The following is a 22803-nucleotide window of genomic DNA, read 5'->3' as shown; positions in this document are numbered from 1 at the left end:
GACCAAAGTGACAAATTAGCTGAGGACCAAAATTGTGTTTCCTCTCTTGGCTGAAAACACAAGGTAATGGTCCCAGGATAAAACTTTACTCTAGGTCCCCTAATAAGCATCTGTTAGCAGCATGTAAGTACAGATATAAGAATATTTTAAAGTGTTTGTTAATGTACAGTATTTGTCAGACGTATTTCATATTATTACAACTGTGTTTTACTGTATGTATTTTGTGCTACTGCCTCCACCTTCAGGTCCCCAGTGGAGGAGTTAAAGTTGTTAATAAACACATTAATAAACACTCATATCTGCTGACAGTCACACCACAGTCATGTTGTATATAAATGGTTGTGTGACTCATGATTTAACCAGGAGGTTTCTCCTTTGTCTCCTGTTCTAATGGACCAAACGTGAAATAATGAAATAAAAATATCGACCACTTTTCCACAGCTCATTAATAATCAAACACTGACAAAACAGACCACACCTGAAGGTGTCATGTCTGTGACCATCTGTGGGAGGTCTGTGGCTGCACAGACCTGCTGAAAATCACACATTTCTTCTTTTCTTTCTGTTCAGATCAAATCCAAACAACGCCGGGCTGTACCATGTGACTCTTGTGTTGATTTTCAATCAGGAAGTAAATAAAGTCAGAGACAGGCTCAGGTCTCTGACAGATGCAAAACTGTCATTTTCATCATCCATTAATCAAACTGGGATTAGTGAATTAAACCATCCTGCTTTCTAATTCTGTGGCTTATTTCTGTTTATTTTCTGATTCAGTCGATGTGACGGATCTGCTGCTGCTGAGCTGCTGCAGTGTTTCTGGTCAGACTTGTGCATTATTTTACTTTGGGTTATTAGAGGCAACCCATGATGACTTAAAGGTTCCATGTTGTATAAAGGTAGACTTCCATGTCTTTTTTGATTATAAAGCAGCTTCTACGTTAATACAGTGAAAGTATCAAAGCCTCAGTCCACAGAGAAATGCACACAGCCTGTATTCAGAAACTGAGCCTTAAAACCAGCCATCAGGACTTCAGGAACTTTGTGATGTCACAACAAAGCAGTCACCGCTCTCAGCCACGCCTGAAGCCCCGCCCACCTGGACCCACCATCCAAACTTGCAGGATTTGGTTTCTCTGAGTGTTTACCTGAAATCTGCTATATTTTTACTGGATCACTCAGAAAACAGTCAGCCAATCAGAAGAGTGACTCAGATCCTCTCTTCTGATTGGCTGACTGACCAGAGCTCCAGAGAGAAGCCTGAGAGAGGAGATGTAAAACTACACTGAGATGGTATTTCTTCTGCTGGAGATCAACACTTCAGATAAAACACAGGTAAAGTGTAAATGTGGGACCTTTAAACCTCACACTGCCTCTGCTCAGCTGCCTCTTCCCAAATGATGAGAAAATAATAATGTCATAATAATAATGTTTGACATTAATAGAGCTACTGGTGCCTCTGGGCTTGGTTTAAATACCAGCTCATCCTCTTTTGGTTCTTTATGAAGGACTTTATTGATTCCTGTTAAACCTCCTTTGACTCTGCTCAGTATGAAGAGAAAATAAAAGATTTTTGACAGGAAATGAAAGTAAAAAGCTTTTTTTACAGTCAATGATGACGTTCAATTGATTATCAACTGGCCACCAAAGCCTCCTATTATTTCATGTTTTTTTCATATTTTTTATTATTGAATTCAATTATCAGCTGAATAGAGTTATTGTTCAATACTGTTCCTAAAAGAGAAGAGTGAACTTTGATCCTCAGGTTATTCCATTTGTGAAGTGCAGACTCAGGAGCAGGCTTTTAAGCAGTTTTCTGAGTAAACTGATTTACTTTTCAAAGTGAATTTCTGGTGTCAACAGCTGCTTAAGATGAGGATCTTTATATAATTTTCTTTTTTCAGCTACATTTTCATCAGCAAAGAAAAAAAGATTTCCATTAATACCTACATTATATAGACCTTTATAGATCCAATTAATCAACCGAAAACCACACTTAAAATTAAACTGCACATTGAAATAACATCACAACCGTACAAAGCCTGGTTAATCAGTTATATATCGCCTTCCATCAGGCTTGTGTCTACCCTATATTCCTCTTGTTCTTCCTCCTCATCATCCTCATCATCCAGAAATAGTAGAATCTCACCCGTCAATCTCCCAGCGAGTGAAAGTTTGTGACTCCTTGTGTCATGAGATTAAACTGGGAACATAAAAAGTGTCTTTGGTTTGTTTGATTATACACCCATCAGATTAAAGGCTAAACGTCCATCTGCTTTAAGATGTACAAATATAATAGGTGGTGAGACCACTGGTGCTAAATCAGGCAAATTCGTGTGAATCATTCCTGTTTGTGTGTCACACAGAAAATGTTATTCGTGCTTTAGACTTTCTGTTTTATTTGTAAGCTCTTGCTCTTTTTCTTTTCCTGTTTCTGAGCATGTACCATACAGATCATGTGCTTCTGTGACTATTAATGCTACAAATATTTTCTTTACAGTCAGTTTATGTTGCTCTTGTCTCATTATCTTTCTCTTTTAATCCATCAATGATGTTTTAAATAAGTGTTTTGTGTAATAAACATTGTAATCAAAGCTTCAATTGATTTAATTGGCTGAATGTTTTCTGAGTGATCTAATAAAAATATAGCAGATTTCAGGTAAACACTCAGAGAAACCAAATCCTGCAAGGTTGGATGGTGGGTCCAGGTGGGCGGGGCTTCAGGTGTGGCTGAGAGCAGTGACTGCTTTGTTGTGACATCACAAAGTTCCAGAAGTCCTGACACCTGGTTTTAAGGCTCAGTTTCTGAATACAGGCTGTGTGCATTTCTCTGTGGACTGAGGCTTTGATACTTTCACAGTATTAATATAGAACCTAGACCTGCTTTATAATCACAAACACATGGGCATCTACCTTTAGACTGTGTGGGACCTTTAAATTGTTCCATATTAATGTGAGTTGCAAACAGTTGTAGAGATTAAACACCTTATGTAGCAGAAATATGTTTCCTCCTTCCTCTTTTGTCTTCTTCCTCATCTCATGATCCCTCTGGTAACTAATACTCCAGGTGCTTCTTAACATATTGTATTTATTAAAAAAATAAAAAATAAAATAAGTATAAACTTTGACTAATATTAGAGATCTTATTTTTAAAGTGCTGAAACACACTCCTTTAAAATAAATCTTCATGTTTGCTATAGATGTGTACAGCATGCGTGGTGCGTTCATGATGTCTGGGTGTGTTTCTAATCCAGAAGAAGAGACTGGGGGGCGGGGAAGCACACGGATAAAGATTTTTGTAGTCTGGCGACAGATGTGAAATAATATTACATAAATGTAATAATTTGTTTCACTATCACCCAGGTTAATTAGTTTGTGGAAACGGGTAACCTATTTCTCATTGGGTAATTTGTCACACACTGACGAGGTAGCCAATCAGTGACCCTGCTGTTGGTGGGATCATTCTCCCAGAATGCTGTGCAGCGAGTGTGTCGCGGAAAATGTGAGAGTGAGCCAATGTTTACCTCCTATTTATTCCACACAAATAAATGAAATCAGTCAATAAACCATCCAAGGGTGAATATGGCTCTCTCTGTCCTGGATTATGAATGAGAGCTCATTAATTTTCCTGCCTGTGTGTTCGTGTATGGGTGTGTGTGTGTGTATAAGAGAGAGAGAGACAAATTGTGTGTGTGTGTTTGTGTTCATACATAGGTGTGCATGTATATGTGTGTGTGCACCTGTGTTTATGTCCACATGTTTACAGATGTGTATGAGGAGAATGTCTGAATGAAATTATGGAATCTATATTTATTAATATGCGTCAGGATTCTGTGTTAGAAATCACAACTGTTACTTGTAAAGGTTTTATTCATGTTTTTGTGATTATCTTAACAAAGTAATAGTTGACTCTCTTTCCTTTTAATTCTTCTGGTTGCTAACCAGCTATCCACTATAATACTCCACCTTTTACATTTTAGCACGCAACCAGACTGAGATAGCAAACAAGTACACAAAGTGGTCAGGCCAGCGACAACATAAAAGCTCCCATTGTTGGTTCATCACATTCATAATTCATTAATAGATTTTTTAAAAAGATAGTTTAAGACCCTATTAAATATGTTTTGAAGATTTAAAACATTTAAAAACATCATTTATATTTTTATCATATTTATCTTTATTATAGCATACCTATGCAGTCCAGAGGTTGGGAAATACTGTGTTATATAAGAACCAGCAGCCAGTTAGCTTAGCTTAGCATAAAGGGATCTCCTCAGGGCCAGAATGGAGGGTAGGGACAAATATGGCAACCAGAAGCTGCCTTAATGTACATATGGGCACAGGAGCTTTGTTTTAAAAAAAGTGAACCATCCTTTCAATAACAGCCGTCAGTGATCAGTTGCCTGTGGCTGATACTATATGAATAAAGCCAAAAGTCACCAACTCTTTAAACACCTGGGCTGAACATGTTTTCCAAAGTTTATGTTTCTAATGTCTGTCTTTAATTCAACCAATAAGAAAAGGAGAAATTGATCACTGAAGTCACATCCAATTATGAGTTTTATAAAAAAAATCGAATCCTTTGAGTATTTGAGGTAGCCCCATGTTGGAGGCTTCACATCCACCTTATGAATCCAAAATTCATGAGAACTTTAATTTTATTTGACAGGCAGAGTCTAGGAGTGTCTTGGTGATTGTTATTCCAGATGGCGGCAAGAAAATCCCATTTGAAGGTTTTATTAATTTTCGTTAAAATGGGAGAAGCTCGCCGATGCTGCCTTTGCTTTCTCACTGTCGGGGCTGACTGACATCTCGCTGCTCCCTCCATTTGTCATTGTTTGAAAAGGTCTTAATTGTATTACATGCAAATGAAGAGATTTGATTTTTGCCCATTATCTATTCATAAGAGAAAATGAACAGAACATTAGTGGGTCACCAAATGAGTGAGGGAGGGAGGGAGGGAGGGAGGGCGGAGGAGGGGGAGGGAGGGCTGGGAGACAGACAGTGATGATCAGTTAGATAGAGAGGAGGAAGATACAGAGTAAAAGAGAACTGGCAGCTTTACATTACTGTGATGTAGTAGCTTCCAACTTTTGGGATTGCACAAAAGCAATCCTTCCCTCCCCGCGCCTGAACTGTGTGAGCATCTGTATGTGTGTATGTAATAGGTCAAGGCTGATAATTAACCTATGATGACTGAAACACAGCAATTACAGTCATACTCATGTGACAAATCAAAGTGACAGAAGCTTGAATACACTCAGACAGGCTCCCCCTGGTCAGCTTTAGACCAGCATCCCCTGGATTATGTGCCATATATATTTTAATCAGATAATTAAAAATCCTCTTTGTTATAATTGGATCTTATGGCAGAAGTAGCACCACATTAATTTATAGGATCAATTAAATTTCCCTTATTGTATAAAGAGAGATTTTTTTTTACTATAAAGAAAGTTTAGGTGCTATATTAATACTGTGAAAATATCTAAGTGTGCAATCCACAGACAAAATGCACACAGCCTGTCATCAAAAACTGTGTCTTAAAACGAGCTGTCGGGACTTCTGTAACTTTGTGATGTCACAATAAATCAGCCACGCCCCCAGCACAGTCCACCTGGACCCAAAATAAAAACCTGCAGGATGTGGTTTCTTTGAGTGTTTACCTGAAATCTGCTGTAGTTTTATTGGATAACTCAGAAAACAGTCAGCCAATCAGAAGAGAGGTTCAGATCCTCTCTTCTGATTGGTTCACTGAGATGGTTTTTGGTTCTTATAACCACAAATATTTCTTCTTACGGATATCAACACTTCAAATAAAACCAGAGAAATTTAAATATGAAAAATCTTTTCAATGGACAGTTTTCACTGGAACTAATTTTTACCTAAGAAATAATCATGAAATTTGAAATTGATGTTCTGAACACACAGAAATGAATGTGGAAGTCAGACGTTGGGCTCTGAGTGCAGGGCTCATGTGGAGGTAGAGGCCACAGTAGGTAAAGCAGGACACAGTGAAAGCCTGATGAAGAGGGACAGTGAAGTGTGTTGGTCAGGAATGAGCCTCTCTCTTCTACAAGACCCCTCCGAGCAGCGAGGGGAGGGAGCCTGTTATCGAATACTGTTGTTGGCCCATTGTTAAATTACAGCTTAATTCCTCTTCCATCATCATAACCATTTGTTTTCCTTACAGGCTGGAGATAGGGGCACACGATCAGGAGGGAAGAGGGAGCGGGCTGACTTTTCTCTTTGCTCTGCCTCTCTCTTGGTCTTTGGCGCTGTAAGTGTTTTGGTGGCCATCGCATCACGACTTCACCTCTTAGCTGATTCCCGCCATTGGTCATATTTGACACCTCATCTACTCCAGACCACGGCCACTGCACTTAGGAACCACCTACTTTTTCCCTGGTACCTGCCTCTCTCTTCCTAGTTTTTAAAATCTTTCTTCTTTTTTCTCTCATCATCATGTGTTATTGAAATGTTCATCCTCCCAGATGTTTTCTTGGTGGTGTGGCTCTAGGGGTGGCATCACTGATCTGTATCATCTCTTGGTTGGTCCACCACTGCTCCAGCTACTGGATAGATTGCTGTGAAATGTCATGTCGTACAGTCTTCATGGTCTCCAGAGGATGAATCATACTGACTTTGATAATCCTCTGACCTAGTCCCACTGTGAGGCTGACATATTTGTTTTTCTACTGAATGAACAACCTAATGGTAAAACTGGTAGATGTCCTGCATTTATACACCACTTTTCTAGTCTGTCGACAGTTTTTACAATTCATTCACCCGTTTACACGCTGATGGTGCAGCATCAGGACCAGTTAGGGGTTCAGTGCCTTGCTCAACGCCACCTTGACATCCTCACTGGAGGAGCCTGGGATCGCACCAGGAACCTTCCCATGACCGCCTTACCTCCTGAGCCAATGGAATTTGGCACAGACTCTCACACCCCCTTTAGGATAAAGAGTAATAACTTTGGTGAGCGCTGTCACCGTGAGCATTGTGACATGTCAACACGCTGACATTAGCATGTAGCTCTTGATGCGTCTGTGCCTGGACCACATTCCTTCACATCTTTTCACTGACTCAAAACACACTGTCTAGAGTCTACACATCTGACCCATTCATTCACATATCTGACAGGTAGTTAAGCAAACAGAGCATCACCGATCCTCACATCTAAAACCCATTCCCTCCACCTCAGCCAATCCCTCTCCCTAACCCTCCTCCTTTCTCTAGCTGCCCTTGAGCTTTTCTATTACCACATGGAAAGCACCTCGCAGCCCCTGACAAGCGCGGCGGATCGACACTAAATCAGAAATCAGTGCCAGCCGCAGATCTGAGCCACCATGAAGGTCACAGGCCCTACACTGCGTGTCGTCTCAATCGGGGGAGCAGGAGCAGACACAGCTCGGGTGATGTGTGACTGTGTGTCTAGTGTGTTTGTATGTGTGTATCTGTGTGTTAACAGGGTAGACACCGAGAGGAGGAGGATGCAGAGTGGAGGAGGAAGACGAGAGCAGGTCAACATTAAGAGAAAAATCACGAGAAAGAAGTGACGAAATGAGGGGAATCAAGAAAAACTGTAGGCAGAGAATGTTAAATCATGAAATCAAGAGATATTTGAAAATATTTGATTTATTCATTTATTCTTTTGAATTAAACTCATAATTTAGATCAATACAAGATGAAACAGTTGGCAGAAACATTAGGTTATGTCTGGGTAACAGGGCTTTGTACCTTGTCTGATCTCACGGGATTGTTACACACTGCCATCTAGCTGTAAAGAGGAGAATGACACTAATTTAAACAGGATACACAGCTGCTTGTAATATTAAAGATCCGTCTACATGAACACTTTTCTGTATCCTGAATTTGACAGCTTCTCAAACTTATTCTGTTTCTTTGATTCAACTTTTGTTATTTCTTTTGACTTGGTTCAGAGTGCTGTTGTTATTCTTCTTTTTTTTCCCATTTTGCTTTTGTGGAAAAAATAAAGAATAATATGGCAAAAAAAAGAAAAAAATAATTTACACATTATACATACATGTTGATAATCTAATATATAATAGTATATCACAATAATATTCTGCATAACTTACACTTTTACTTGTGTTTTTTGTACAATTTTGTACTTTTATTTCAGCAAGTTTTTATTTAAATGGAGTATTTTTACACTCATTTTGATAAGTTAAAGACCTGAATGCTTTTTTAACCAATGGAACCTTATTTCACAGAAAAACTACATCTTTTTATTATTCAAAACAGATTATTTTTTGTCTGGAGGTGAAATTTAAGGAAAAGATAAAAAATAATAAATATTCCACGAAGCCAAATGTCCTATCAAATGTTTTAAAAACTGCACTTCACCGTCTTGGAAACAGATTTTGGGTTGAGTTGCTTTTACTTTCACATTCCAAACGTTAATCGACCTGAATGAATATTGTCCTACAAAAGCTTCCGTAGTCGCAGTCACATGAACGGTTTGTTGTGGTCGTGACAGAAATTCGGCTTTTATATCATGTAGCTTACATGCTGCAATATCGACCTTACACTTGTCAGCTTTGGTGAAATTATCAGGGACGTTTTATGTCAAAATCCTGTCACAAAAAGGGCGATAAATAGGACCGTGTGTGACCCAGCGACGGCGCTTTGTTTACGCTAATGACCGGTAAGATACCGCACACCCCTGTGGCGTTAGCTTGTTTTGTTTGGCAGAGAAAAGTCTTCAGAACCGGGTCTGTTCTGCTCTGTGTCCTCAGCTGACCTTGGCTGGTCACAAACCGAGTCATGCTTCGGTGGATTCTCGGGGGTCGGGAAGCTCAGAGCTCCGTGGAGGTGAGATGTAAAGTTAGGGTCATGTAAACATCAGGTTAGCTCGGTCCTGTCCTACTTTCCTCTATATGTTTTTACCCCACAGCTGCATTTATCTGAAAGCTAAAGCTACTCTACAGTTTAAATCGCATATAGATATAGATATAAATTGCATTTTTAAACATGAACCCTTTAAGCACCATAATAATTGCTATATTTATTAAAACGCCTGGTCTTTTTTGTCTATTTTTGTCAATAATTGTGTTAAAAAATGCCCTATGTGTAAATAATTTACACCCTTTTTCCAGGAGAAGTAGAACTTTCAAAATCTGTCAAGTATTTACCATTCTTATACCTAAACCTGTGTGTTATGAGAAGAGAAGGACAAAAACGGAATTGAATTTTCTTCAACTTTCTTTTTATAAATTCTTGAAAAGTGCAGATTGAACATTTCTGAGATTGCAAAAATCTAATTCAGGAGGAGTTAGGGTGATTTGAAATGCACATGCGCCGCGGTGTCACCAGTGATCCCCGTGGTTGGAAAAGAAATGGTTCCCAACCTTTTTGCTTTGTGGCCCTTTACAAAAAAGCAGCAGGGGCCACATCTGTATGTGTTCCTGATGTAGGGGTAGTTCATCTATCAAAACAATTTATTCACGTCCACACCTAAGAGATGACTTCTGGTGGAGGATGATAAGAAGACTTTGATTTTCCAGGGTCACAAGTTAAAAAGGTTGGGAACAGTGATTTTCTACAAACCACCAGTTCTTCCAGCTACTCAGGTGGTTTCATTTAGGTAACTGAAGGCTCAGGAAAATAAATGATCAAATATTTCACAAGAAAAAAAAGAGAAAAGTCCAAAAACTGAAAACAGATTTGTGTATCAGAAGTTTTTTCTTCTTTCCTCCTTCATTAATCTTCTCATGACCCCTCAGATTTAAATTGTGACCCTTTGGAGGGGCCTGATCCCTACGTTTGAAACCACAGGACTAGTTAACTCTATATAAAATATTTAAAACCAGCTCCACCTTGAGCAGCTGCAGCAGTAAAATGCTGCTTCATCATGGAGATTGTTTAAGTACCTTATGTAAAGTGAAGTAGTTCAGCCCGGCGCCCCCCCAAAGGGTCACAGGATCGATTTGAGGGGTGGTGGGGCGGCTTCTTCTCTCTTCCATAAGAAAAAACAGTCACTCCCTTGTTCAGTTACTCACTTCTCAATAAATAACAGACAGACAATACTTTACTCTGTAGTGAGCGACACTTATTTAACAACAGCATTTTGTATCATCACTGTCAGCTGTTGAGTTGCACACAAAGGTCATTTTTGCATCATTTTCTGGTTTAATCTTTGACTATGCACTGTTTTCTGTAAGTTTATTATATGTTTATCATAAGAACTTTATTAGTCGATCAACAGAATAAAATGGTGACTATTTTGATAATAAATTAGTTCTTTCACGCTATTTTAAAACAAAAATTGTGAGAAAATGCTAAATATTCTCTTGTTAGATGAACCTTTGGCAATAATCAATAGTTGTAGCCTTAAAATTTTGCATTATAATAACTGTCAGATACATGTAATGCAGTGAAAAGTGCAACACATCCCCCTGGAAAGAAGTGCAGTTATAAAGGAAAAACTCTAATCTACTTAAAATTGTACTTCAGTACAGTAATTGAGTGAATGAACTGAGGTCTGTCCCTGCTCCACCGTCTCCCGCCCTCCTCCTCCTCCTCCTCCTCCTCCTCCTCGGCTCCTCAGCCTGTTCGTCTCAACACTTTCCCTCTTACGTCTGCAGAAAAGCCCTGTGTTGTGCATCGGCGAGGAACAGCCCAAAAACTGGTTCACTGAGCTGCAGGTGCTGAAAGGACATTTTGACATTGTTCGATTTCTGGTGCAGATTGATGACTTCAGGTAAGCAGACCACAACCCCCACCCCACCCCACTCCACTACCACCACCACCCTCCCCCCTCCCCCCCTTTCTTCTCTTTCTCTCTAACCTCTCTCCTCTCTACCCTTGGCTGGACTCTATCCCCCTGTGATTGACAGGAGATCCTCACCTACAGCAAACTTACAGAGCATGACAAGAGCCCAATCATCACCACTATGTGATTGTGTGTGCACAGTACAGTAGAACCAAAGCCTTTTAATGCTGTCCATACACATGTGCACGCACACATATAAGGGTTTTGCACCTGCTCTCCTTTTCTGCCCTGCTTTGTGGAAGCATGCTGCACACCGGCATGGTACAGTGGCTCTGCATAAGTGCTCAGATTGGGATTTATAACACAACTAAGTATGTGCATGTGTGTGTGTGTGTGTGTGTGTGTGTCAGGAGGTGGGGGTTTCTTCACGCCTGATCTCTTCCAGTAATAACCCCCTCCTCTGGGTCTTGTCCTCTCCACACACAGGTCCACAGTTGGGGGCAAAGGCCAGAAAATTCTCTCCGGATTGCTTTTGAAGTCTGAAAATATATCCTGGACAGTTCCTCTCTTCTCATTTTATCTCTCTTTTTTATCTGCTCATCCTGTCTGTTGATTTTGGGAGCAGGGAGTGTGGATGGTTTAGGGTCAAAGGGCACGGGAAGGTGGTAAGCCCTGGGACAGATGTTTTTTAAGATTTCCCAGGTGGAGACGGAGCTACGGGAAATGATTCCTCACATAAATAGAGATTGTGTCGCGCTGTTTGACTGGCCAACCTGCTAAAGATGAGGCACATCTCCACTTCACCTCACCAGTCTTCATCTTATCTCTTCCAGATGTGCCTCAGCAGGGGACGACGGCCTCGTCTTGGTGTGGAATATCGAGGTAATATGTTCACAGTTCATTATTTTTTTGTGATGTGTGAAGTTGCTCCCAACACGGTGGCACTAATAGCTAATTTTTTATTTTTTAGACCGGCGAGAGGCTGCAGGAGCTGCGGGGCCATTCCCAGCAAATAACAGCCATAACCACCTTCACCTGTAATGATGGACTCATGTCGCACACCTCCCTCATCACCGCCTCCTCAGACAGGAGTCTCAGTGTATCCTTAGAGCAAACACCCCCACACTAAACTCATCCGTATATTATTGTTGTGTTTGTGATTCAAACCTGATTCTCCTTAACCTTACTTGTCAGTTGTGGGACCCTGATACAGGAAACAGGGTCCAGACCATTTCAGATCTTCAGTCCTCTGTAAAGGTAACTGATAAACCTCTTTCATGCATCCTGCAAACCTGCAATCACATAAATGCCAATAAGCACCTGAGCCTCTTTTACATAAGTGACGGCAGCACTAGACTGGACTTTCCAACACAACACAGGTCTCAATCGAACACTGTCACATTAATGTAAAGGCGGCGGGAGCACACGGTGAAACACAAACAGGGAAATGAAACACGTCTTATTACAGCTTATTAAGAGCACTATAATTAATTCATCACTTGATTATCCTTTATGCACCCACACTCAGAAAAAATAAGTAAAATAAGCTTCATCACACTGGGAATGATCCAGAGGTTCCTCTCTGATCACATCAGTCTGTAAAAAAGATTTTTCCTCTGATGAAACTTTGAATATCCAGCAAATCAGGTCAGATTTACTGGATACTCCCGAGAGTCAGAAGACACTCGGGAGTAGAGCTGCACAATTAATCCAAATATAATTGAAACTGTAATACAGCCAAGTGCAATATCCAAATCTCAAGAGCTGCATTTTTTTAAAAAAAGGTCAAATGTGTCACAACATTGTTGTGCATTGTTGGCACCATAAGCTGCTACAGAGATGCTCCGGCCTACAGATCATTTTCTCCTAATGTAAGGAAGCATGTTTTTTCATGAGAATGAAAAAAGATGTTCCAACTGAAACCATGACTCATGTTGCAATTGCATTATTTCAATTTATTTATTTATTTTTGCACATCGTGCAGCCCTTCACGGGAGCCATACGAGGGACACAACTGTGAGGCGGAGATTCTAGTTTCTTCTTTAAAAGATTAAAAGGATGAAAACTCGACAGTAGTTTGTCAGGAAACATAGTTACCATAGAAATGTTAAATCAGTGCCTCATACATTTTCACACAGAAACATCTTCTCATTAGATTCTCATGTATGTTCCAATCATGGCATCCAGCTCCACTCCTGCTCTACACACTGGGGTTAATTGCTGCAGCTATAGACTAATTATATTTGATTTCTTCTTCACTGACTGTGTGTGTGTGTGTGTGTGTGTGTGTGTGTGTGTGTGTGTGTGTGTGTGTGTGTGTGTGTGTGTGTGTGTGTGTGTGTGTGTGTGTGTGTGTGTGTGTGTGCGCGTGCATGCAAGTCAGTGCATGTCCAAATTAAAAATACCGGGTGTGTGTGTGTGTGTGTGTCTCTTTCAGTGTTTGCTGGTGCTGGAGCGTCTGTGTGTGTGGGTCTCCGGTGGGGAGGAGCTGTGTGTGTGGAACAAAGACTTTCAGCTGCAGTGTCACAGACAGAACCACAGTGACACAGGTGAAGAGAAACACACACACACACACACACACACACACATAACACAACACCCCCCATTTGCTGAGTGTTCCCTCTGTGTTCACCCTGACTCTGCTGTTTGCACACAGACTGATTAATGTTGTTGTCATGTTTCTGTATTTTGCAGGAATAACTGCTTTGATTGAGTTGCCAAAGAACTGCATAGCAGCTGCCATGGATAAGGAGATAAGTAAGAGCATGTTCACATTGTTTTACACAAACACAGGAAAACGACACGGTGTAAAAGAATCTGTATTTCTTCCTCTTCGTTGCAGTGATCTACAGGCTGACAGTCTCTCCTGATTCCTCCGTGTCGGTGGCTGAACTCCGCTGTCTGTCCGACCACCAGGACCAGATCCGAGCTCTGATCAACATCAACGGTGAGTCTCTCTGAGGAAACTCTGGCGCTTTGCTGAAAATCACAGCGACTGCATTGGATGAGCTCTGGTTTGTCGCCGTGTCTTCCTCAGACGGGCTCTTCGCGAGCGGCTCCCACGCGGGCGAGTTGATCTTATGGGATGCGGTCGACTGGAACATCCTGGCCTATGAGCACATCCTGTGGGAGGAGTCTCAAACCTGCGCCCAGGCTGAAATACGACTGGGGGCCCCCAAACCCAGCGAGATGTCCATCCAGCACCTGACCACCAACGGACAGGTGGAGATGGATGTAAATCACACGTTGTTTTGTTATTGTGATGTGTACGTTGATGTAACGTTTGTGTGTTTTGTAGCTCGTCCTGGCGGCGGTGGGCAGCGGCCTGTACGTGTACAGCGTTCTGACCAAAACAGTGGTGGCCTACAGGAAGGTCGCCCATGACTCCAACATCCTTCACACCATGCTGCTGTCGGACAGGTAATAAATCCATCTCACACTTTCTCGTCTCCACCTTCTTTAAAGTGACAGAAAATTAGGATTGAAGTACGATTAAGTTCTGCATAAATATTTAATTTACCGCTGATTGTTTCCGTGAAAGAGATCCTGCACAAGAACAATTCTCTTAATGGATGCATCACGGAGCCTGTGGTCATCTTGGTTTTGGAGATGTACAGTGGTGTAAACTACCCTGAGCTGTGTGCTGCTGCCAGATGTGACCAGTTCAACCAAAGAATATTAGTTTGATAAATTTATATCCATTGAAAATTTTAAAAAATGTGGTGAATGAGACATGTACTTGAGTTCATTGAGTTCCAATTGCTATATTTTGTGTTTTATGCTGCATTTTAAAACACATGGTGTTTGTATGGCTGCTGTCTTGACAAGGTCTCTCTTGTAAAAGAGTTTTTTTTCTTAATGGAACTTCCTGGTAACATAAAAGAAATGTTTTAGAGTCCCAAAGATGAAATCACAAAAAACACAAGAAGGCTCCTCAGGTTTGTCTTTGTATTGTACAGTGGTGATGACTAACTTTGTGTAGAAGTCATCTGTGATTTGAATTAAATGTCTGAGCTTTGGTTTATTCCAGACATCAACAGATGATTCAAACAGAAAGAGTCCGAATCAAACCTGTGATTATTATTATCATTGAAGCAGCTGGTTACTGAGCTGTGGCTGTGACGCTCTGTGTTTCAGTGAGCTGATGTCCTGCTCTGAAGACGGCAGCGTGAGGATGTGGGAGATCCAGGACCTGCCTTTACCTGCTGAACCCGCCTCTGCAGGTGAGACACACACACACACACACACACACACACACACACATACACTCAAACAGGACAATCTCAGGTCTGACGTCAGATGTCACCCTGCTGATAGGACAGCAGAAGACCATCATCCCACGTCCTCCGGTGGATTTGTCCTGTTCAGAAAACTGGCTTTGTTCCCAGTGACAGATCACACTCATGAGTGTGAATCAGGAAGTTCAAAGCTGGATGAAAACTGCCTCCATCATCTTGTGTGTGTGTGTGTTTACAGTCGTGAGTTTGGATGTGCGGGTGGTGAGGAGGTGCACTGATGCAGTCCAGATGTGGTGTCATTGTGTTTATCAAAGGGAAGTGTAGAGAGGCCGTGTCCTCTGCTGGAGTGGGGTGGTTTACAGTTGAGTGTGTGTGTGTGTGTGTGTGTGTGTGTGTGTGTGTGTGTGTGTGTGTGTGTACTTGTACTTGTACTTGCTACATAGTAAGGACCAAAAAAAGTATTTTACTAACAGAGTGAGGACATTTTGGGAAAGTGAGGACATTTTGGCCAGTCCTCACTTTTTCAGACACCTTAAAATCACATTTTGAGGGTTAAGACTTGGTTTTAGAGTTAAGGTTAGAATTAGGTTTAGGTTAAGGTTAGGGTCAGGGTTAGGGTTAGGCACTCAGTTGTGATGATTAAGGTTAGGGTAAGGGGCTAGGGGATGCATTATGTCAATGAGTGTCCTCACAAAGATGGAAGTACAAGTATGTGTGTGTGTGTGTGTGTATGTGTGTGTGTGTGTGTGTGTGTGTGTGTGTGTGTGTGTGTGTGTGCGCGCGCGCGGGGTCGTGCTGTCTTTGATGGTCCCGCTGTCTGCAGACAGCGTCGAGCTGTGGTCAGTCTGAGTAGATCTTGGCTGCAGAGCAGAGTCACTTACTCATCATCACCGAGGGACAATTATCTGCCCGTTGTTTGCTTCATGTCTCTCTAGGAACCAGAATCAATCCCTTTCATCTCCTGTGGTCTTGAAAGGAAAGATTTTGTTTATTTCCACCTGGTGTGTTTCCTATAAATGTGGCCATTTTGACAATGAGTCATTATAACTTTGCACAAAACATTATGGGACCTTTAATTTACGATTCTAAATAAATTCTTTCCATCCATCGCCCCAGGCTTCTTTGGGATGTGGACTTTCAGCCGCTCAAACAAGCAGACCGGTCCTCCGTCAAAGAAGATCGTGGACGTCCCCAACATCAGGACGCTGGAGTTGACGGGCGACCTGATCGGACACTCGGGGGCCGTACAGGTCCGACCTCATGATGTACAAACCTGCTCTTTGTTCTGCTTCGAAACGCTTTAATCAACCGAACACGTTTTGTCTTCCTGTCCAGATGTTTGTCAGCTTCAAGGAGAACGGGTTGGTCACGTGCTCAGCGGACCACCTGCTGATCCTGTGGAAGAATGGAGAGAGGCAGTCCCACCTCCGCAGCCTGGCACTTTTCAAAAAGCTGGAGGAGAACAGCGGACTGTGACCTTTAACCTTCGAGCCTTAAAGAGCAGAGGTGGGAGGCTGCTGGTCGATGCTGGTTGTGAATAATTTAAATTTACTGTGATGATTGTTGTTTGTGTTACTGATGTAACGGTTGTTTGCCTTTTGACTGAAATCATGTATTTAACTTAAATTTGAAAAACTCAGTAAATACCTTGTCTCAGAAACAGAGAAACTAACATTTTTACTTCCAGCCTCGTTTGTTCAAACGCTCTGATGCTGATCTGAGGCCGTTTCCTGTTCGGGGTCATAAATTGTTGTCATAGTTACTGGACTGTATTATAATGAGGGGGGTTTATAAGGGGTCAGAATATTAGAAACACCCTCAATACTAAAAGATATAATTAAATTAACACCTTTATGACATTTTAAGCATCATGAGTCAATTGTATTGTGTTGCATTAGACTTTATCTTATAAAGTGGCCTCTGCTGCTTTGCTCTTTCTAACATCGGCCCAGTCAGACTCTGATCAGACTCTCTGAGCTGTTTTTATACAAACATTCATTCAGATCAGTGTGTTCAATGCTCCTCTTCAGTTTGTTGCTGAGTTAGACGAGAGGATCGATACCACTCTGCTAAATGTGAAGCTGTCGCCAGGAGAGAGTTAGCTTAGCTTAGCTTAGCACAGACTGGACCAGCTCACCTGGCTCTGTCTGCAAACACCATCATCTGACACTTTTTCTACATATTAAACAAGATAATATTAATCAGTGGACGTCAGAGGTGCTGGAAGGTTGATTTTGTTTCCTCTGCACAGAGCCAGAGTTTGGAGCTTTTATCTCCACTGTTTGGACTGTCCACATTTATATCGTTTTGGATAGACGTGGGAGTTGTATCAATTTTCTCATCTTAACTCTCAGCGAGAAAGCGATTAAGAATATTTCCCCCAGTGTCAAAATATTCCTCTGAATTCGCTGCCACCATTCACGTCACAAGGTCGTTTTCAAAGAAAGCTTTAATCGTCTCTCACAATACATTTTTGTGTTAGACAGGGAACATCAAAATAAGACATCATAATCCAGAGAGAGCAAAATACGTTACATTTTTCAAACAAACATGGTCGATTTGAAGTGACTCTGACAGAAAGCTCCTGTCACTACTACGCATGAGGCAGTAAAATCTTTCAAAACACACATTACAGCTCTCACGGCTGATTACGATGATTTTTTTTCCTCCTGTGAAAAATAATTTGCACCGTATATAACATTATCACTTTCTAATTATTGTTTGGTTTCTGAATTATACAAAACACAGAATTGGCACGTCGTCGTAGCCGCGGCCATTGGTGTCAGAGATGAAGGAGAGGAAACAGAAATCACTGTGAGTGATGAAGGCTCTTCGTTACATAACGAGCTGTTATACAACCCGGTTCCGCCTGGGCGCGCTCAGAGCGGGGCGCCGGGCCACTGGCTGTCATCTGATCTCATTGGTATCATCACACTCCAGTCACTGCTGCTCACAGAGAAGGCTTGTTTGTCTGACAAGGAGATACTTAAATCATGTTTGAATAGAAATCTTTGCAAAAATATCATCTGGTGATCAGTGATAGTCGTGAAACATTCAGAGGTGCAGCCACATTTCAAGTCACTGTGAGATATTAAAACCTTTTGTTGTAGAGATTTTGGAAATCATGTAACAGCCAAAACAACAAAAAACAAAAAAGTTACACACACACATTTTGTGAAATGCAAAGCAAAAAAAGAAGATATATAGGCCGAGTATTTACAAGAACAGCAGTTACATTAGGTAGTTTACAGTGTATTGCAACGATAGCAGACCTAAAACAGTGAGACAGGATTAAGGCGTCAATTAAGACCTCGATCGTCATCGATAAAATTCTACGTCACAGCGAAAACATTGAACGTGGACGTGACCAGTTCTGTGTCTTTAAAATGAACTGAAACCATAGCTGACAAAACAATTATGAAATTCACATTTGAGCCGACTGCACCTGATTCAGTTCATGTCTTTAAAAACCTCAGTTGTACAAAAAAGAAAGGATGAAAAACGTCAGGACCATCGAGACACAACTCAAAACTGCAGCACAGACCGAAACGCAGCACACCCACAATCAGTCCGACTTTATTCTTAAACATCTAAAACATGTATGGCTTTTTTTTATCTCTTTAGAGCAGAAACTATTTCAACCAAAAAAAAAAAAATCATGTTTCTGTAAAGATGACCAAAGAATAAGGCACCTGTAAAGAGCTCCCTGTGCCTTTGGTTAATACTGTAATGTGTGTTTCCTGGATGAACACACACACGTGTACTGTAACACACGCAGCAGTGTGTCCTGCTTCACTGATGACCACCGGGACAACAGCTGGTAATGGACAGTAATGAAAGTTTTCACTGAAGCAGCTCAGGTAGGTTCTGGAAACTCTGCAAATCCAGTCTTCTAAAGTTATAAACTCATTACCCATGGTTCAATGCGGCAGTAGTGCTTTTCAATACTGTTCCACCTTCACGTGGTTAACATTTAAAACAAAAGTACTCTGAAAAAATACAGGAAATCATTAAAAGTCTAAAAGTCATAATACTGGTTCAGCCTCAGACGTTAAAGCTTTCTGTTTCTAACTCCTGACTTTGATCAATCTTTGTCTTTATTATTCCTGTTCCCTGTGGGGTAATAACTCGTTTCCTTTGGATCTGATCTGACTCATCACCCTCCCTCAAAATGATGCATCATCATTATGCACAACTTCTGCAACGCCCTTATTCAGCCACCAGAGGGCAGCCACGTCACAGAAATCATCATCTGGTGGCCTTCGTCTGTCACTGAGTCCAAAAAAATAAAAAAAAGTCAAATGACTGGAAGGTAAAGGATTTGAAATACAGTAAAACCACCAGAGCCGGAGCTGCTGGATCCAAACACGGACCTGCTGCTCCGTCACACGTGTGTCAGGCCGCTGTGAGGTCCATGACCACCACAGACGCACAAGCACGTAAAAAGACTTCAGAGATTTGTGCACCAGACAATAGTCAGAGGGCCAGATTTGTGGTTTTTTTTTTTGGGTGCAGACGTCTACAGTTAGTGTCGCAGAGCTGATACCGTGCAGCTCTGTTCCTCCGTTTGTTCTGAGCGACGGGTTCGACGCACACCTCTCCGCCAGCCGCTTTCACAGCGCACAAACGACCACGACGCAGAGGAAGTCACCACCACAGCAGTCGTCAGGGTCACGCGGCTACATGAGTTTTAGATCCAGAAGCAGCCCTTCTTTGTGAACGGGGCTGGGCGCGTAGGAAACCTGGACATCAACCACAGCTCAGAGTTCATAATCCCGGCCGAGCACCTTCACTCGTTGGCAATTTGTGAATGAACACACACAGTCACTGAGGAGCGTGAGCAGATCTCTTTAGGTCCTTATCGTCAGTCAGACCCTCTAGGTTTGGTCGCCATCTTGTTTCTTTTGCAGCAACAGACGAATGTAGAAGAAAAGATTGAAAGAAAATCGACAACGAAAGCAAATAAAGCGAGAGGGAGATCAAAGTGAAAATGTCCTGATCAGCTAAAGTGCAGGTTCCTGGTGTGTATGGTACAGATTGTCAGGTGAGCCGTGAGGTCCACGAAGGTTCATAGAGGTTCTGTTAGGAATACTTAACCGTGGACAGGTAGGTGGGGGGAGGGCCCTCAAATGACAACCTGTTCTCCACTGGCGGATCACCTCCTCCAGCTGGAACCACTCAAGAAAAGAGGCTGTGATTTGAGATGGAAGCAGCGTCTCGGCGTTCAGCGACGTCAGAGTCGCAGCTGATGAGACTGACTGTTGGACCGCGGGGCCGCGCTCGCCGTCCCGCCCTGCTCGCAGCGGTGGGTGAAGAGGAGGAGACGAGGAGTTGGTCAAGAGGGAGGGGGAGGGCGCAGGCTCTTACACTTCATCTCGTCCAAGCTCTTCCAGTACTTGTAGTTCTCTGACAGGTGCTCCATGAGACCAGGCAGGCTGGCGAAGGCTGCGGGGAGATGCACAGACAGGTTGAGGTGGGTTGACGACAAAAAACTAAAACAGGTACAGATAATCATCAGTCTGTCTTAAAACAATGATCCAATCAACATGTGTACACAGAAGTTTATCAATCAGCAGCAGACTGACGAGCTCTGTTTTGTTGCCTTTTATACATCAAAATAACCAGAGTACAGTTTACCCATAGTTCAATAGGTAGAGCGCAGATCTTTAAGGCTTTAACCGCAGTGATCTGGGTTCATGTCCGACCCGAAGCCCTTTTATTTAATCTGCTCTTCTCTTTAATACTAATTTTAAAGCTGTAGTTCACTGCAACTTTGTTACCTTTGATATTTTTGGGTTATAAGCACATGAAAGAGTTTGTATCAGCAGTTTGAAATCTTGGCGTTAAGCAGCGACAGATTCCCTCATCGAGCTAAATAAACAAATCAAACCATAAAAACATGGACACACACACAGTTCTACAGGATTATGGCTGCTGGCACCACTGATTCCTGCCTTTATAAAACACCAGTCTAAGTGAACGGGACAAAATGGTCTCACACACACACACACACACACACACACACACACACACAGCTTCTGGCCTGCAGTAGTGCTGTGGACTGTGAGTGCAGGACTCTCTCAGCTCGTGTTATTTACATCCTCATTTCCGGCCCGTTGAGGACCTGCTCTGCATCTCTGGATCTAACCGTGACCCCGCGGCGACCCGACAGCGACCCTGGTGAATTGAAATCGGCTGCATGTGTGTGTGTGTGCGTGTGTGTTTATGTGTAAGCAAAGTTCTGCTCGGCTGCTCGTCCCTCCCCAAACCCAGCGATCGTGAACCCCCTTCCCCGCTACCATTTTCCCAACTTCCCCTCCCCTGATGCTGTCGCAGTTTTTTCTCTGTCCCACTGGCGTTAGGAATCTTTCCGTGACATCAGAGCTGTGTTGACTGTAAACAAGTTCCCTCTTGGGAAGACCACACTAAAAGGGAAATTCAGTGGGAATGTGGAGCTACAAGCACCATGAGATCCCTTCCTGCTTCTCTCGACTCGTCTTCAACCTGTTCTGCAGTTTCTTAAGCAGCTGAAGGCAGTAATGGATGTCATTTCATTTATAAACTATGTCCTCAAAGTGCTGTGAATGATGTGATGTCAAGTAAAACCTAAGTGGACTGAAGAAATTTACTGAGGAGCTCTGAGCGCTGGGAGAAAATACAGTGTGTCCCGGTGGAAACCCGACCAGAGGTACACGTCTGGAATGAAATGGAAATCATAACATGTGAGGACGAGTTGGCGGAGATCAGACAGTCTCACACTAAGTGAATGTCTCAGTCTGAGGGTGAAAGCTGGGACTTGAGTCCTCACAAGCTCTGTTGTTAATAAGTGATGGAGGATCCTCATAAACACACTGCTGACTGATCTGGGGTCTGTTTTTGATGCCAGTGCCAATAAAGTGGGGTCAAAACAAAACCATAATCCACACAGATTTTGCCACAGCTCATTCAAACAAACAGCAGCTGCATTTTAATCAGCTGTTATTATTGACACGTGGCCTGAAGCGACATGAAGCAGACACTTTATCTCTCGTCTTGTAGAATAAACCTTTGATACTTAGTTCAGATGCAGGAGCTGACAAATGTTTTCATCCATTTAAATCCCTCCAAGATTTCATGCATGTAGACAAATGCATCAGGATGCACCTCTTCCAAATCAATTGCACAGTTTTCTAAACAAACACATGTCCAACAACCCGACGTGGAATTTGCAGAAGCTGGAGTTGTTTTTGTTTGTTTTGATTTCTGGTTAGTGTGCATGGTCCAGACTCTGGTGTTATATAAGCAACGTTCTGCATGTGTTTTACTGGATACATTTTTTTTTTTTTTCGTCAATCCTTTGATTTGAAGGATGAATCTTTACGATTGATCAATCTGAACTTCATCTGGATACAAGAACTGCTTGGACTTAAGGAGGTTTGTGAGTTTTATGAATTATAAATTACATACAAAATTATTATTATTAATATTATTATATAAGAGACTGAAAAATTACAACCAGCTGAGCATCTGAAACTGTTCAGACGTGTCAGAGCAACAAGCAGAGTAGAAGCAGGCATGAAAGTTCCACAGAACTAATGACTTTCTCTGAAACAACTTAGTTCTTTGAAAGTCAACATTTACGATCGCACATTTCTGACTCACTAACCCTGACCTTTTTTTTCCAGAGTGCACGACAGAACATGTTCTTACCATCCCAGGCGTCAAACATGTCGGTGATGAAGTAGTCGATGAAGGAGATCTGAGATTTGGGCACGCTGCAGGTGTTCCTGTCAAACACTGGCATCACCACCGGCAGCCCTTGTCTCTTCTCCTCATCTGTCTGCAGGGCAC

General features: G+C 42.1%; 2 protein-coding genes across 8 annotated transcripts in view; one reads left to right on the top strand and one right to left on the bottom strand.

Annotated features, from left to right (window-relative positions):
- The first annotated feature begins 8439 nt into the window (after positions 1 to 8439).
- wdr41 (WD repeat domain 41) lies at positions 8440 to 16645 on the top strand. 2 transcript variants are annotated; one of them, XM_071466037.1, is made up of 14 exons: positions 8440 to 8668; positions 8760 to 8835; positions 10571 to 10723; positions 11569 to 11617; positions 11706 to 11834; positions 11930 to 11992; positions 13173 to 13284; positions 13430 to 13492; positions 13578 to 13682; positions 13773 to 13957; positions 14034 to 14155; positions 14873 to 14958; positions 16090 to 16223; positions 16309 to 16645. In XM_071466037.1, exons 1-14 carry the CDS (start codon positions 8662 to 8664, stop codon positions 16447 to 16449), a joined length of 1425 nt encoding a protein of 474 aa, XP_071322138.1. In that variant the 5' UTR covers positions 8440 to 8661; the 3' UTR covers positions 16450 to 16645. The 2 variants fall into 2 exon arrangements, with proteins under 2 accessions (XP_071322138.1, XP_071322139.1); XM_071466038.1 differs by having other exon boundaries at positions 8442 to 8668; positions 10608 to 10723.
- A 759-nt stretch (positions 16646 to 17404) lies between these two features.
- The window catches only part of pde8b (phosphodiesterase 8B), a 44871-nt gene continuing 39472 nt past the window's right edge, over positions 17405 to 22803 (bottom strand). For all 6 annotated transcript variants that reach the window (XM_071466032.1, XM_071466035.1, XM_071466033.1 and 3 more), the window contains 2 exons: positions 22663 to 22792; positions 17405 to 20418 (listed from right to left, as the gene is read on the bottom strand). In XM_071466032.1, the coding sequence (XP_071322133.1) occupies positions 20309 to 20418; positions 22663 to 22792 (240 nt within the window). In that variant the 3' untranslated portion in view covers positions 17405 to 20308. The remainder of the gene's footprint in view (positions 20419 to 22662; positions 22793 to 22803) is intronic.

This window comes from Trachinotus anak, unplaced genomic scaffold, assembly GCF_046630095.1.
Source record: "Trachinotus anak isolate AG129_WGS33_773 ecotype Australia unplaced genomic scaffold, CSIRO_AGI_Tana_v1 ptg000028l, whole genome shotgun sequence".
In the NCBI taxonomy this organism is placed as follows: domain Eukaryota; kingdom Metazoa; phylum Chordata; class Actinopteri; order Carangiformes; family Carangidae; genus Trachinotus; species Trachinotus anak.
The sequence above is the reverse complement of the archived record's forward strand: the minus strand, read 5'-3'. Positions and strand labels throughout refer to the sequence as shown.

Excerpts from the sequence above, each read along its gene's own strand:
- wdr41 (XM_071466037.1), top strand. Across the intron at positions 13,683-13,772 it reads AGCTCTGATCAACATCAACG|ACGGGCTCTTCGCGAGCGGC; the intron begins GTGAGTCTCTCT and ends TGTCTTCCTCAG. Across the intron at positions 14,959-16,089 it reads TGCTGAACCCGCCTCTGCAG|GCTTCTTTGGGATGTGGACT; the intron begins GTGAGACACACA and ends CCATCGCCCCAG.